The sequence below is a fragment of the Neopsephotus bourkii genome, unplaced genomic scaffold, assembly GCF_033783945.1.
Source record: "Neopsephotus bourkii isolate Nb327-2 ecotype Australia unplaced genomic scaffold, CSIRO-AGI_Nbou_v1 NB_1634, whole genome shotgun sequence".
Taxonomy (NCBI): Eukaryota; Metazoa; Chordata; class Aves; order Psittaciformes; family Psittacidae; genus Neopsephotus; species Neopsephotus bourkii.
The window spans coordinates 4366756-4383353 of NW_026902109.1; the positions used below are offsets into that span (position 1 = coordinate 4366756).

The 16598-nt window shown below is 39.3% G+C and overlaps 1 protein-coding gene and 1 long non-coding RNA gene across 8 annotated transcripts in view; one reads left to right on the plus strand and one right to left on the minus strand.

Moving 5' to 3' along the window:
* LOC133223356 (uncharacterized) overlaps nt 1-6257 on the plus strand; it is a 33654-nt gene extending 27397 nt beyond the window's left edge. The window contains exons 3-4 of the long non-coding RNA XR_009728534.1: nt 1207-1361; nt 6019-6257. This is a non-coding gene — a long non-coding RNA (uncharacterized LOC133223356). The remainder of the gene's footprint in view (nt 1-1206; nt 1362-6018) is intronic.
* TET1 (tet methylcytosine dioxygenase 1) overlaps nt 1-16598 on the minus strand; it is a 98636-nt gene that overhangs the window by 15237 nt on the left and 66801 nt on the right. For all 7 annotated transcript variants that reach the window (XM_061373955.1, XM_061373954.1, XM_061373956.1 and 4 more), the window contains 4 exons: nt 8459-8667; nt 7391-7541; nt 4622-4711; nt 4025-4162 (listed from right to left, as the gene is read on the minus strand). In XM_061373955.1, the coding sequence (XP_061229939.1) occupies nt 4025-4162; nt 4622-4711; nt 7391-7541; nt 8459-8667 (588 nt within the window). The remainder of the gene's footprint in view (nt 1-4024; nt 4163-4621; nt 4712-7390; nt 7542-8458; nt 8668-16598) is intronic.

Here is a 16598-nt window from a genome sequence, read left to right on the forward strand (position 1 = left end):
TGTCTTCCTTCTGCAGACAGAAAGGAGAGTGGGTGCCATTTAAGACTCTGAGGTGATGCTGCATCATTGCTTACCATTACAGATGTGAACGTCACTTTTCCTTTACAGCTGAGATATGCTGTCATTTTATTGGCCTGTTACACCCTGAGTAAGTATGCATAAGACTGAGAGTCAGAGGAGGGAACCCCAAACATCTCTGCCCTTTGACCACTTAATACGCACAGAGGAAGTGCCACTAGACAGCATTTCTGTACCATATGCTGTCACACTGGTATGGCGCACAAACCGCTCTGCAGCAACTCACAGGTGACTAAAGTTAAACTTCTAACATTTCTCCATTTTCACAAGAAAAAGAACAGTAACAAAAATCCTTCCTTTACAGCCCTGTGAGGTTTATCTTTTCTCCTGTTTGTTATAATCTGAAGCACCGATTTAAGGATCTAGTACTTCTGTTGCTCACAGAGCAAGCTGGGCATGGTCCAGAGTGTAGTCTGACCACTCAGAGACATTCCATCACTTATTGCAAAGCTCTGGACCAACATGCAGTGACTTGATGAGCTGTAACTACAGAAGTACAGTAAGTTATTGTAAGAGCAAAGGATTATTTTAATAAATCAGGAGAGTTTGTTGATTGATTGCTCATTGACACTACTTAGTTCTGCTGCCAATAATAAATTTTGTGTCATAGCTGCTCTTGAAACACAGATATACCTTCTTCCCTTCTCCCACAGTGCCTGCTGCAGACTGCATAGCACCAGGGACTAGACATAATTGCAGCTGGACTCTCTCCTTTCTGAACCCCAGCAAAAAGGGAATGTGCCCCATAGGATGACAAACACCCACACTGATGCTACCAAACTAGTGACACCTTCACCAACCGAGTTGTTTTGGACAGTGTAAAACCCCGTATGTCAGGGATTTAACTGGACTCACACAGGTACAACGAATGTGATCCTTTGTAATTAATTCAATACATAAATACTTAATTTCACAGACTCCATTAATAACTATAAAGCTTTTTAGCTTTCTATCCACAATGAACACTGTACCCTAACACTGCAGTTGTAACATACATCCATGGCCCTTAGAAGAACATTAAAAGATGACAACAGAGTCTGAGTAAAAATGGAGGATGTATTTATTGACTTAAAAGTTCTTAAAGAACTCAGTTCAAAGACAGAAATAACTTTTGTTTCTTTCTTTCAGATAAACACATCAGTTTACACTTCTGTGGAACTGCCAAGTGCTTTCACTCTAATGCAGAGCAAACAGGGAATATTAATTTTTAATTTTAGGTCTGCTACATTCAGGGCGTGATTCTCCCAGCCAGGAAAGAACTTCAGTGAATCAAATCACCCATGGTAATGCTCAATTTGTGCAAGTTAAGATGAATTATTCTATCTTAGAATCATAGAATAGTTAGGGTTGGAAAGGACCTTAAGATCACCAAGATCCAACCCCCTGCCATGGGCAGGGACACCTCACATTAAACCATGCCACCCAAGGCTCTGTCCAACCTGGCCTTGAGCACTGCCAGGGATGGAGCATTCACAACCTCCCTGGGCAACCCATTCCAGTGCCTCACCACCTTTACAGTAAATAACTTCTTCCTTATATCCAGTCTAAACTTCCCTTGTTTAAGTTTTGACCCATTACCCCTTGTCCTATTGCTACAGTCCATGATGAAGAGTCCCTCTCTGGCATCCTTGTAGGCCCCCTTCAGATACTGGAAGGCTGCTATGAGGTCTCCACACAGCCTTCTCTTCTCCAGGCTGAACAGCCCCAACTTTCTCAGCCTATCTTGTATTTACAGTAGACATTTCCAGGACTTTTTTTCCGCCACTGCTAATGAAAATGACAGCCTCATTTATTTTCAGTCATATACAAATAATGCAGTTGAACATCAAAACATCTATACCCAGAAAAATACCAGAATGGTTTTTGGAAATTCTGGCAGAGACAGATCAGGGAAATTATTATTGGCAGCTCATTAGATAATATATTCTTGTAAGTGTACTGTAAACTCCGTGCTTATCATTAAACTCATGTGAGTGCTTTGCTGAACTCATGTTTGTGTTTGGTTTAAATAATTTAAATAGATTCCGGTTTTCCTTTCCTTGTGGTGCACTGTGCAGCATTCCTCTCATATTTGTGGTAAAAGTGATTCCCCAACAACTGAAGGGAGAAAATGAGAAAGTGTCGCTTACACCATGAGTAGCGGTGGTAAGAGCTCGCAGCATGTGAAAATGCCACTTCATGTAGTATTTATTTTAACCCTTTTAGCCCAGAGGAACTTTTGATTTTATAAATGAAGTTTCTGTGTCAGAATAAGGAGGAAAGGAAGAAATCTTACCAGCACTAACAAGGTGCAGGATGGCAAGTACACTTTGTACAGATCTTAAACTGTACAGTGTGACTACCATTTAAAAAAGTCATAGTACAAGAGGAGAATAGTAAATGAAGTTTTGTGTGTTTGATGTTTGTAAGGCAGTGCAAACCCTTCTCATTCTGTTATCACATTATCAGAAAGCAGTCACCTACATGAAAACTGTCACCGCAGTTAGATGTATTACTTGCATATAGAACATTTAACGGACAAAATATGTCATAGTTATGTAAATCATCATTATTATCAGTGATATATAAGAAGTCATAATGTATTTTAAACTAAGCAGGTAGCCAAAGTAGCTTCTGGAATACATGGGAGTACAGAGGTGACCAGGTAGATGCTGGAATGCATTTCTGTTTGTGTTCCTACCACAAGTTTTCAGACGTTAACACCAGATTTGGTTATAAACCAAAACTGACAATCCTAATTTCGATCATCATCATGTCATTCCTGCTGAATTCTGAGTCCTGCTACCCTATTGCCCTGGTGGAATAGAGTTTATTTTCTTCCTAGTAGGTGGTACAGTGCTTTGTTTGGCTTTAGTCTAAGAACAATGCTGATAACACACAGATGTTTCAGTTGTTGCTCAGTAGCACTTACCCTGGTCAAGGACTTTTCAGTCTCATGCTCTGCCAGTGAGGAAGGACACAAGAAGGCAGGAGCTATAGCCAAGACAGCTGACCTGAACTAGCCAAAGGAGCATTCCATACCACAGCACATAATGCCCAGTATATAAACTGGGAGGAGTTACCTGGAAGGGGCTGATGTATCGGTCAGTGGGTGGTGAGCAGTTGCATTATGCATCACTTGGGGGGTTTTACCATTAATTTATTTTTTCCAGATGTGCATCCTTTGATAGAGAAATTATTCTTGACTGTCACCTCCACTGATGTACAAGATGTCATCCTAGCTATTTAGAGCACTGCAGTGCTCTAACTACTAAAAGAATCAGATTGCCAGGTTTATTTTGCCTTTTCTCTTTTGAGCTTGTCTGTCTTCAAGACCATGGTCTCAATTTCTAACCAATTCCCAAATGATTTTCTCACTAGCAATCCAGCAAGGTATTTGATACACCAGGCACACCAAAACCCCCATATCTGTGGGTTTTCCTTTCATGCTGAGATTTTAAGATCACAAAAGTGACCTGACTCCACCATGACTTTCTGACTAGTAACTATACTAACGTGAAGCCTCATAACAGGGCAAGAAAAAGTGAATTCGATGAGAATTGACCCTGGGGGATGTAAACTAATAACAATTCAGTTTGTTATCTCTTCCTCTACAGAGGTCTGTACAACTCCTTGGTTAATTATTATTTGCCTCAAACAGCTACTGTGAGTATGTCATCTGTCCCATGGCCAGTCCTGGGTGTCTTACAATAATTAAGGTGTTTTGTAGGAAGGATCACTCCCAACCCTTCCTGATCTGCTCTATAATAAGATGAACTTATGTCCTTTGTAGCCCAGTAATAAAAGTATGCAGATAACATGGAAATTTATAAATGGCAACATGCAGTTAATTTCATAATACCTTAAAAAACTTAATGCAAATGTACCCACCCAACCAAGCAGCATTTTAAAACACACAGTAATCACAACAGTAAAGAGTGCAAATGAGAAAATCCTGCGTACATACCACAGTGCTTCCATTGTGCATGTTATGTGTGTCCTTGTGGGCATGGGCACAGAAATCTATGCAAGCTGTTACCCCAGAAAAAGGCCTACCATCCTTGGATCCAAGTCGACAGTCTGGGCCCATGTGTTCATTTTCCACCTAAAAGTAAAATAAACTACAGGTACTTGGGACTGAAAATGAGTGACTTGGAACTTCATGAGCCACAACTGCACTTGTGATTGAATAAATGCATCCTGTAAGAACAACTGGAAAGCACATATTTTCCCATGAAACATGCAACACTTATGACTGGATATCAAAGAGATAATGAGCTCAGCCACAGTCAAAATGTCTTTAAATGGTAAAAACATTTTACTTACAGTATTATCATAAGCCTTTTATGTGTGCACAGCTCAGAGCATAACTTAATCACCAGATGAAATAAAAAAGGTGCAGTATTATAAAACTAGCCAAACAAAGCAACCACTGTAAGCAAGCAATGGGATTCACAACAGCTGCGGCTTCTACACGTGAACACACTGTAGGGTTTCATCTTGTTTTTAAACCACACTGCCTGTTCAGAGGTACAGCTAGACCAGCTGAATGTCACAGACCTACCTGGTTCTGGAAGGCTTCAGGAGCAAGCTTTTTATAAACTGGAGCCACATCAGTAGCTAAGGTTTGCAAATTATTTTCAAGAAGTTCCTCCTGTAGAGAAAGGCAACATTTAGAGTGCTTTAATTTGCTTTAAAAGAGTCTAACCCAGGTCAGAGATGCCTGACAAATCAGCCTGTGTCTAATACTTTATTAATCTTCTGTTCTGTTGCCATTTGTCACTAACTGTAAATAAGTCTACTTTTGCATGACTGAAGTACCAAAATTGTTAAATATAAATCAAGCAAATAACAATGGAGAATATCTGATAGGGCAAAGAAACCCAACACAGAAGGAACTAATTTCTCCATCTTCCCCCTTCCAATACATATACAGTCAAGGAATGAGGTATGTTCCACACAAAATGGAGAGGTAATACCTAGTGGATAAAAATTACACCACATGCTGAGTGGAGCCCCAGGTCTTCTCTTAGTGTTCTGCTTATGCAGCCTTGACTTATGTTGATACAGCTTTGCTAGAAGCCTAAGTTTCCACTGCCTTTTTTCTTTAAAGCATATGAGTAACTCCCAATAGCATTTAGCATTAATTTCAGCTCTTGGGGGAAGAATTACATTTTCTAATACTGCAACAGAACTCAGATCAGGAACATTTGTTAACTATTTTGTTTTTTGGAGGTGCAAAACTCAGGGTTTTATGGAAATATCTACTTGTCCTGGGTTTAGCAGTGGCAGTCGTTTTTTTCTTTCTTGGTAGCTGGTGCAGGGCTGAGTTTTGACTTTCGGCTGGGAACAGAGCTGAAAAACAATGATGTTTTGGTTTGGCCAAAGACTTTGTGGGCCTCATGCTCTGCCAGGGAGGAGGGAAGCTGGGAGGAAGCAGAGACAGGACACCTGACTCAAACTGACCAAAGAGGTATTCCATACCACAGCATGTCATGCCCAAGATGGGCTAGAGTGGACTGCAGGGTTGGAGGAGGTATCGGTCATTGCTTGATCGGGCTGGGGGGCAAGTTATCGGTCGGCTGGTGATGGGGTGTTGTGTTCTCTTCCCTTGTTATTTCCTTTATCATTACTATCATTGGTGGTAGCAGTAGTGATCTGTGTTATACCTTAGTTACTAAACTGTTCTTATCTCAACCCGTGGGAGTTGCATTCTTTTTGATTCTCCTCTCCGTCCCTCCGAGAGTAGGGGGAGGGCAAGAAGTGGGGGGAGTGAATTAACAAGCTGTCTGGATGGTTTTAAACCACGACACTACTAGATTTGGAAGTAATGTTCCTTTCCTTGGGGTAAGCCATATAAACACAGAACTAGTTAGGTGAGCTTCTATGGCAGAGTAACATTTAAGGTCTTATTTATAGAAACAATCCCTAAATGCTTTTCCTAAACTTTTGCTTTTCCAGGAGAATGACCAACTAACTGGGAAATAAAAAATGGTGGCGACGTACTCCCTACTTTGCTCTCCTCCAAGAGCTGGGCTTTGAGAGACAACCACAGCTTCAGCTTTGCATATTGCATAGTGGCAAAAATAACAGCTTGTTTTAGTTTGTTTCCAAAACACTTATCACCATGTATCATAAAGACCAATGTATATAAACATAAGGAAACATCACACTGAAAAATGTGACAGTAACATTACAAAATGACACTGCATTTTTTAACTTGTACTATAGCCAGTTTACAACTGTTGATTGCTACAAGTTTTTCTGAACTGCATTGAAGGTAACACATCCTTAATTATCTATCCTATGAACTATTCTTACCTAGGTATATTATACCCTTAACCTCATCTCACTCCATCCAGTGCCTCAAATGATCCAAATCTTTCTGGACTTCGAACTATCTTCTTCTTAATTTTCTATACTTCCTAGTTTTATGTCATCTGCAAAATCATCAATATCCAATATTTAGCTAAAAGAAGTATCTGCTAGGAAAATTAATGACAAAATGAAACAAAGAGAAAAATTATTTACCAGTAATATAACGTCTTTTGAGATTCAGTGACAACCTGCATGGACACTGCAACTACACAAGCACCACTGTCACCTAGAGCTGGAGACTTCTGCAGAGTGGTAGGCTAAGGGCACGCATGCTTCCCTCACAGGCAAACACACTTGTGAAGTACCTGTCTGCTGTGCAACCCTCATCCCCGCTGCAGAATTCCAAGTAGTTTTTAAAAAAACTTCCATGGAAAAAGGAAAAAAAAGGAGTGCACTTTTAGATCACATCTAGAAAATGCCCTCATTAAGTAGCCTACTCCTGTAGGCAACTATTTATTCCTTCAAGAGAATTTAAAAAACATAGAAAAGCCAGTTTATTCTATGTGGCAGACAGAAGATCAAGTGTTAGCTGGTCAGACAGCAGTGTGAAAGCAGCACAACAACAAAGTTTTCTATGACCAGGCAAAAGGAGTGAATCTCTGAGGTGCAGGCTTGCTCTTAGAAAACACCTTTTGGTGTATTTTATACTTCCAAAGAATAAACATTTCATTAAGAGTTACACAGTGGAGCTAAATATGCATACAGAAAAGCATTTAACGACAATTTTATGGTATGTAAATACATAATAAATGACACTGAGATTTTCTACAGTGGAAAAATTATAAATACTGCAGTTATAAAACATTTATTTGGGTGCTTGTGTTATAAGCTATGCACACGTATGTGAGACAGAAGGGGTGGACATTTGTAGAGTCCATTTCCAGTTCTTAAAATCACTAGGCAAAGTATTTGGAGGGAAAAAAACAAACAATAAAAGAAGGAAAATGAATCTTACTTGTTTAGGGTCATCAGTGAGAAGCCTAAATTTCCTCGGGTTCTTGCTTCTGGCAAACTTACAGCCATTGAAATACATGCTCCATGAACAGCCAAATGAAAATGATGCTCCACAAGTTTCCGGATCAAGTCCTTGACATGCACAAGTACGACTATGAAGGAAATAAAGACACAGGAAGTCAGCTGACAACACGGCTTTTCTTTTTTTCTTTTTGGCAATGCTTTTTGCTATGTCTTTTCTAACACACAGCGTAACAACATGGGGAATTATAACACATATTGTTTAACCAGGTATTTTCTGTTAAGGAACTATCCATGTGTAGAGAAATCACTTTTTTGCCCCATAAATATAGTCTCAGCTCCCCAAAGCCCCAGTTCTGAGAAATAAATACATAACCCTCAGTCATAGCTATATATAAATACACCCATGCTACCTTGATTTTGACTTGTTGTGTCGGATAAAATTTTTATCCAAGAAAATACCTCTGCAACTCAAGGTTACCCCCAAATTCAGTAATTATTTGGTTATGTGCCCCAAACATCAAAGCGTAACAACTCTACTCAGCCTGACCCTTTGATCATTAGATTCAGGTCACTGTACAGCTATTAGAGTCTTTTAAATGTGGGTTGCACAAAAATCAGCACAAAGGCAGCACTGCTACAGAGCCTCAGTTGCAATATATTATCTAGACAATCAAACCAAATTCCTCTCAGAGGCATAGAGGTGAAGATCCTAATTTTGAGTGTTTCAAAAGTCACGTATCACCCTCTTAGCAGCTCTTCAGCATAGCCGTGCAAAGGGCACACTGACTGTCTTCGGGCAGTGTGTGCAATACCAGGAGAGTTCACTGCCACCCCTTTCCCTGGGTGTAGCATGTACAACTATCACTTTGAGCCTGGTCTCTAGGAAAGACAGGAACTAAGTTCTATACTGAAATGACACCTAGTGGTTTGTAATTTTAAATGAGATTTTGCATATTTATTTTATTAAGCAACTGAATTCTCGAGTTATTTATTGCAGGATATACAACATGCAACATAACCATCACTTACTATTAAAGTAACTTACTCTTCGTTTAATGCACATCTACGGCTGGTGGGACAGCCGTATTTTCTGAGACTCTGTGTCAGTTCTTTGTACAGTGTATCAGCCAGGAGATGAGGGATCCCTTCCCAGGCCAATATGAGAATCACGATGACGGCAGTTTGACAGTGATGTCCTGCACGCTGACGTACCAAGCACAGCAACTTTTCCTCATCACTACTTCTTCGTATCACCTGGAAGAATCATTTTGTTTATTCTTTGGTAAGTGTAGGAAACATGTAATATGCTTCTCTTCGATGGGACATGCAAGGCCTGGAAGAGTAAGAAATACTGCTGCCCAAACAGTGCCTGCCCATCCACAAGCATGTCTGGGACAGCATCATACTCTGATCTCTGGTGTACAACATGATTTTGTGTTGCCTGTTTACCTGTAGAAGAAATAGCAGTACAGGAATATTTAGGTGTTCTATGCAAACAAACAAGATTCATTAAGAGGAAAATAACCACTAAATGGAAATAAAAATCCTGAGACAGCAGATCCACTGGGAACCCAACAGCCAGATTGGAAATGATGCAGGAAACTTACTGCCAAATCCCAGAATGCAGCTACATGAAAACACACCACAAGAGCACACATATGCATGTGGTTTGGATGCTTACTGCAGTTGTTATAATGACATAAAATGGTTTCCACCTTGCAAAGTAAGCTTAGAAGAAAGCAATGAAAATAAACTCTGTTCTTAGTGAAGGAAGCAACAAGATATTCAGAACGTATCCTTAGATGACGTACATTAAAGTTCTTTAGCAGAGTGCTGAAGCTTTTACTAAACTGCGTGTGTCAGCCTTATCCATAAAACACAAAGACTAACACAATATGAAACAGTACAATATACCACTGAATAAATGGGGGTGGAGGGTGCGGAAATCAGATACCTAGATAGTCTTACTCACACATATCCATGTTTTTTTCACAATTAGAAACAGAGTTGCATTGTAAAAAGACAAAAAACTGCATTAAAGCTAGGTAATGCTAGAGCATTATCTTTGAAGGCATGTTTATTCTTCCAATGTGTTTTAACAGGCATAGCCTGTATGAGGCATCCAACAAAGGTGTCAAGACCCCAGTGTTAAGTTTCAAACACATTAGGCTGGGACTTGGGCAGTAGAGGCTAAATCTTCCTCGTTGGCTCTATCATATACAGGATGGGGACCAGCAAGTCTGTCTCCCTTTCTGCTTGTAGATGGCGAGCCCTTAAATTGCAGATATTCTCTGCCAGCTCCATAGCAATATGGACACATAGTTGTGTCAGGGCACAAAGTTGGTCACCCAGCCTTTTCACCCAACTCCCCATTTGCCACTAGCAAAATTCCCACAGATATGTTAGTAGTCACAGATGATAGAAGCACGAAGGTAATGGAATTTCACTTACTCTTTGAATACCTCCAAGTATCTGAGTTTTCAAGCATATTCCCTATTGAACTAACATCAAAGCTTCTCTGGTTGCCAGACGTGCAGCTGTCATTCATATGTGACCCCTAGCCTGATCAGCTCTTAGTATCTAAATTACTTGATCTCATTAAAAGTGGGGACCAAAGTACGGTTGCAATTAATCTGTAAATGAGAAGGTTTTCAATAGATGAACAGTTTCAGAGGGAACCTGTGCAGGCTTAGTAGGAAGAATCAAGCTTAGAGTTAATTTGTGTCAAGAGAGAAAGTATCACCACCCTAAAGTTAATCACAACCTCACAATCCAATCAGCCTTAAAATAATGGCAAAACAAGCAAATGGCTCTGAGATACCAGTCCTAAGAAGGAGTCTTGGTTGTGACTGACCAACCAGTACAGTATTTTTAATAAAGAAAAAAAATGAAACACGTATACATTTGAGTAAGGTTTACAGAAATCCATTATGGCTGATATACAATACAGGTTATTCATGTCAGTGTTAGTTTTACATTCCTGAGGCAGCACAGTTCCTTGAAGTCAGAAGGAGAGGAATTTAATTCTGTTACTCAGCATGAACAGCATGAAGGATGATGCTTGTACTGTTTTTTTTTTTTTTGTTTCTAGACTTTCACACTTCGATAAAGAAACTCGGTACCTCTTAGTTTCTCAGTACAATATCAGGTTGCCCTTTCTGAGTTCTCATATAGTTCTAAACTGAAAACACATAGTCCAGACACACAACCCAGGAAAAATGACAGACAACGAAGAGGAAGAAAATCTATACTTTTCTTTAAAATAACACCATACTTCCCAGAGTTAAACACAGCTGGAATCTGATTCATAATGCATGCAGTAGAGAATGCACCACTCTTACTTGACCCAAAAACATTTTATAATCCATCATCCTTCAGGTCACAAAGGCAGGTAATAGATTTCCTAGTTGTCTCATCTGACTACTACAGCTGAAGTGCTTCTGTCCATGTGTGCGGTAAAAAGACAAGGCACTTTTCTCATTTGACTGTTTTGGTTTTAGAAGAGTACAATTTGCATTGAAACAGTCACAGTTCCTCCAGGCCCACAGGCAGTGTCAGGACAGACCAACCTGAAGCCACGTTGCTTTTCCCGTATAAAGCGATGATACCTCATCATATGCTATAGCTGACATTCCCAAAGTGGCAATACCTCTCTTTGGTAATAATAATTTGGATACACAATACCATAAATATCATCCTTGTAGAGTGCACATTTGGGCAGGATCATTTATTTTGATCATATTCAAAATCAAATTTTGTACATCCCTCTGGCGCACACTTTTCATACCAAACTTGTTCTGAGTTATTCTGGCTATCCACATATCTTTGTTTATGTGTACATCTAAAGAAAGACAGCAACTCAAGTGATTTATTTTTTTAACTAGTCCAGATATTGTCGAATGGCAGAATCTGAGAATATGAGCAAGCCTTCAAGGTGAGCCACAGCCAGCCAGCTAGGACAGAAATACAATCAACAGCTACTGTGGCAACACAGAACAGCTAAACCTCTATTTCTATAAGCCACAAAGGTAGAAGTTTACCCAATTTTCTTAATAGAAAGCTTAAGCGAAAAAGCTAGAGTATATTTATTGAAGAGGTACGATATGCAGCAGAATTTACTCCAGCAATTTAGCAAGAAGTTATGGGATAAACAAGACAGAAAGTTAGTTTTTCACTCCCTCACAGAGGGACAGCAGAGAGACATAAAGGGACGCTGAGAATTCAAGAATTAAAGGATATTAAGAAGAGAACAAGGTCAGACGAGTGGACTGTCCAGCCTTATCCTGGGCTTGAGAGTGACTACAGAAGTTGTCTAGGAATGAGTAGTAAGAAATTCACTTACATGCAGAGATGCTTCTCAACAACCACCAGGCACCTCCCAGCCAGCTGCTGGCAGCTTGGGGGATGAGCTGTCTCCCAACTCTGGAAGAATTTGCCTTCTGTGTATTTGTCCACTCACTTTAAAACTATGCAGCATTTTACCATCCACTGCCTTCCTGGCCAAAGCTTAATTCCAAACTACATGAAAGAAAAACCATTACCTTTTCTTCGTGCTGAGCTCATCCCCTGCTAGTACCCTCTAGTTCTGATATACGATGAGGCTGTGAATGGACTGCTGTCCAGCTCTCCATGCCACATCAAAGACTTGGAGAGCCATGCTGTCTCCCCTTCCCTCTCAGGCAGGCTGATGAGTCTGTGTCTCTACCTGTCTTTCTAAGTTCTGCAGTGCTTTCTTGAGTTGGGGGACCAGAACTGGACAGTATTCAAGACTGGGTGCAGCATCCTTTCTCACAGAAGTGTACTTATGTTTCATGTTTTCTTTATTCATCTGCAGGAATTCTCACTCGTTTCTTTTGCTGTTTTCATCACTACTGAACACTGAAGCTGATGTCTAATGAACTATTATCCCAAGTAGTTACACTCAATGTATGGTCCATCACTGTGTATATGAAAATACAACATTCCACTTTTTGTGTAACTTTATCAAGTGAGTTTTATCTATCATTTTAGTGGCTATCCCTTCCTCCTCTTCACAATATCTGTCCCTCCTCTGCATTATCTTGAACAACTCTGCATCATCAGCAGTTTGCCACCTCAGTGTTTCCCACATTTTTCAAATAATTTCTGAGTGTACTGAACAGCATCAGTAAAGTTATGCTATCAAGAAAACCCGCTTCAACTGTCCAAATGCTTGAGTTCTACTTACTTGAATTATTTCTTTTAGATTGTTGAAGCAACTGTCTCAACCCTTGGCAGGAGCTCTAGAACAAGGAATAAGTACACTGTGAATAAAAATTGCTTATGTCATTAAACATAAGCCAGTCTATCTAAATTAGCACATACATGACTTATGTAAGTAGCTAAGAGTCAGACTGCAGCAGCTCAGTATACCAGATGCTGAAATACCACATCGATGAGAAATTACTTTCCAGTTTAGCATCACCAGAATAGTCGTGTTAGCTTTAACATGACATTAACCAGACCACTAGCAAACAGTACAAAATTTTAATTGAGAGTTAAATACACTGCTATAAATTATAATGGAACCAATAAAAAGGTTCCTTTAGGTTTACTTAATCTCTATATGTCGGTTCCACTGTAATACTCCCTTCTACTCACTCTGAATTTCTTCAGCAAAATAGCTATGTCTCCTTTGCAGGATATCAGTAGTTGATTTTAAAGTGAGACCATAGCTTAAGTGTTCACTGTAATTTCCTGAAATAGGCGATTCATTCAGAACAGCTCAGCTTCACATTTTCTAATCTGCAGATTCTGCCTCTGTGCAAAGTCTGTGTATGAAGTCCTTTCTACACTGGACAAAATTCTCTGTTAAGCCACAATTCCATAATAATCTACACTAATGCAAAGTGAGAGCACAGCGCTGTTAAAGCCTGCTGCTGTTTCGTGTAACAGCAGGAACAATGTTCTTGCTTGCCACAGAAGTGAGTCTGCCCTCCTTTTTCCCAGTTCACTCCTATACGCACATTAAACCCGTCTCTTAGTGGAAAATGTTTTATCATTTTATTCTCAGCACATCTAAGAGATATAAAAATGGAAATAAGTTCCACTTCCCTGAATTTTCTCTTCTTGAGTATTAGCAGACTATATAAAGAGTTAGCACAGAGCAGTTACCTTCAATCACAAATACTATTAAGTTACTTAGCTATTTTTACAAGAATATCACTGAAGTGTGATACCTTCAATTATCTGCAAACACCTTTTCTCAGCTTGCTACTGGAACCAATATTGTACTGTTTACAAATGAGTAATTGATAGCAGTACATATAAGTTCAGTGATTCTTCTACAATCATACAACCAGAAATGAGGACAAAACTCAAGTTGCAAACTCCCAGTGCCCTCTTTCACTCCTTATTGCCTCAAACTCCCCTTTCAGTTGTACAGCAGGCAACTGTAAATGGCACTTTGTACCATATAGATGACAATAAGAAGCTACTCTCTCAATTGTTCAGATACCCCGTTTGTTTTTAGTAGTGATAATAACAAAGCTTGCTCTTTTGTAATACTTAACATACCTTTTTGTTTCATGCTTGCTAAAATATTTGAGTGATTTTTCATATGAAACATTAAAACACTTTTATTTACTGCATAAACTATGTAAAAGTTTATAATAATTTTGAATCTCAAAGGATTACAACACTTAAAGAATGGCTTTAATTTGGATAACATTCCAGAAATTTTTGTCCAAAATAAACTCCTCCAATTATGTATTTAGAAGGTATGCCTCCATGTTCAAAGAGTGAAAATAGTGCCTGCATAGCTATCGTACCTGCAATTACACCATTATGGCAAGAAAGTGATGTTCTAAGATAACACTGTTCAAAGAGGTGAATAAAACCCCCATCAGCCACCCTCTCCATGTCCCAGAATTAATTTCCTTCCAGACTTCTCCCAGAGAGAACATAATTTAATCATAAAGACAGCTAATTTAATCTCCATATGTGATTCAAATCACATTCATATGATTCCATATTTAATCATAAAGACAATTTAATAAATAAAAGCTTGAAGTACAGTGAGCTGTTTAAAGCAGAATGGAGCTGCCTTTTACTGAAACCTGCAGCCAGGCGACAGTCAGTCCAGAAGAATTTAAAGTCCTTTTCAAACATATTTCAAAAAAATTTCCCCACTCTAGTATGTTCTGAATAGCACGACAGCTTCTCTATGTCTTAGCCAGCAGTGCTGCACCAGACCTCCTGACCATTTCACTGCCAAGTGGGACAGAAAATAGTGACAAAAGAACCCCCAAAACTCAACACACACATCCCCCCGAAAAGTTCAGATGGGATCCACCAAAGAAACTCAAAGATGAAACAAATATTAAATGCGATGTGTATTGTCTTGATTTATAATACATTAGTACCAGAGGACCTGAAGACTACCAAAAGGATACCACATTTTACAAAGATCCTGAAAAAATGCATCAATTCAGTGATCAAATTAGACTGGTATCTGTGTGGGGCAAAGCAGTGATCACACAGGAAACTGAGACACAGGGAGAAGTGAAATAAACTTTTCTGAAAGAAATTCACAGCTTAGTCAAGCTCCAGGTCTTTCTAGATTTCCAAAAGCCATTCAGTAAGGTCCCTTGGTAAAGGCTTTTTAAATGCCCTGATGTGTCTAGGGACGAATCAAAGGGCTACACATGAATAACTGGCAAAAAGACATGAAACAAAGGCTGGTATGTTTCCAGTGGGAGCTCTGTAGAACTGTGGACAAGCTTGTGCTCTTCAGCATGTTTGTTAAGGTTAAATAAAAGGATGACAACAGTTGTTGATGACACTAAGCAATTCAGACTAGTGAAGACAAGCTCAATCTGCAAACGAAGGAGAAATTTGCACTGCTGAGCGGACAAGTAAAATAGCAGATAAAATTCACTGAAGATGTGCATATTTAATGGACATGGTGAAAACAATTCTATTTTTAGATAAGAGATGGACTGTGAGTTGGCTATTACCATGCAGGAATAAAAAGCTGGCATAATGATAGAAAGCACTATTAAAATGCCAAATCACTGCTCTGCAATGGAGAAAAAGCAACAACAACTGCTAGGAATTACTGAGAACAGAGCACAAGGCTGAAGATATTATGCCAGCATTTTAACTCCTAGCATAAGAGAACAGGAAGGAAAAGGAGAAATAAAGATGACAACATTTGTGAAAGCCAACTCAACACAAAGACACTACCTCCAGCTTGGGGAACCACAGAGCTGTGAATTACTGGAAACTAAGCAAGTCTTCTGGGAAGCAACTGCCCTGGTCTTACATGTTTCTGCTATCAGTCAGTGCTGGAGACAGGATATCAGCAAGAACAACCTCCACCCTGATCTGGTGTTTTTATCACTTCTTACCTCTTGTCTTTATTCAGAGCTGGAGCCTTAAAAATTACATTGCAACTCTGAATAAAGACAACAGATAACAATGATAGCTTAGTTGATCCAAGCCAACGTCCACTGAAACCAGGAGAAGGAACCCATAGGAAAGGGGTTTTATCCAGAAAATATTAAGAGCTGAAGCTGAGCTCCTCTGAGGTCAGAGGCATGTATCTTGGACTTCAGAGCAGCGGGGCGATGCCTACAGTAATTTCAGGTGAGTAATTTCAGTACTCCAGAGGCTTTTTTTTTTAAACTTATTATGAAGAAGTATGATTAACCTGGACAAAGCATAAAAGCAAAAGAAATCCAAGCAGAAAATAAAGAAGAATAAGTTATTATCTCCACAGATACCAACACATTTGAAAACTCTGGCAAAACTTTATTCATTCTATTTTGACATAAAAATAAGACAACACAATTTGGCACCAAAAAAAAAGGTTGACCAGTCTCCTTGCCACCACATGTAGGGAAAACAATAGCATGCTCATCTTCACTGCACACAGTTTAGCTCATGTGGATGCCAGTCTAATGCTAACACATACAACTATCATAACATTTCAAAACCTAGGTAGCATTTTTTATAATATTTACATTCAACTAATAGGAGGGCTCTTGCCCACATCCAAAGGGACAGAATATCAACCTAAAATATAATACATTAAAAACCCACAGAAGAACAGATGTTTATTCTTCCTTCTCAAAAGAAGACTGAAAAAGTTTCTGCAAGCTTATGGTAACCTGAAATCTAAGGAAGAAAACATCAGCTCCTTTGGGGGAAAAAGAGCTTGTCTC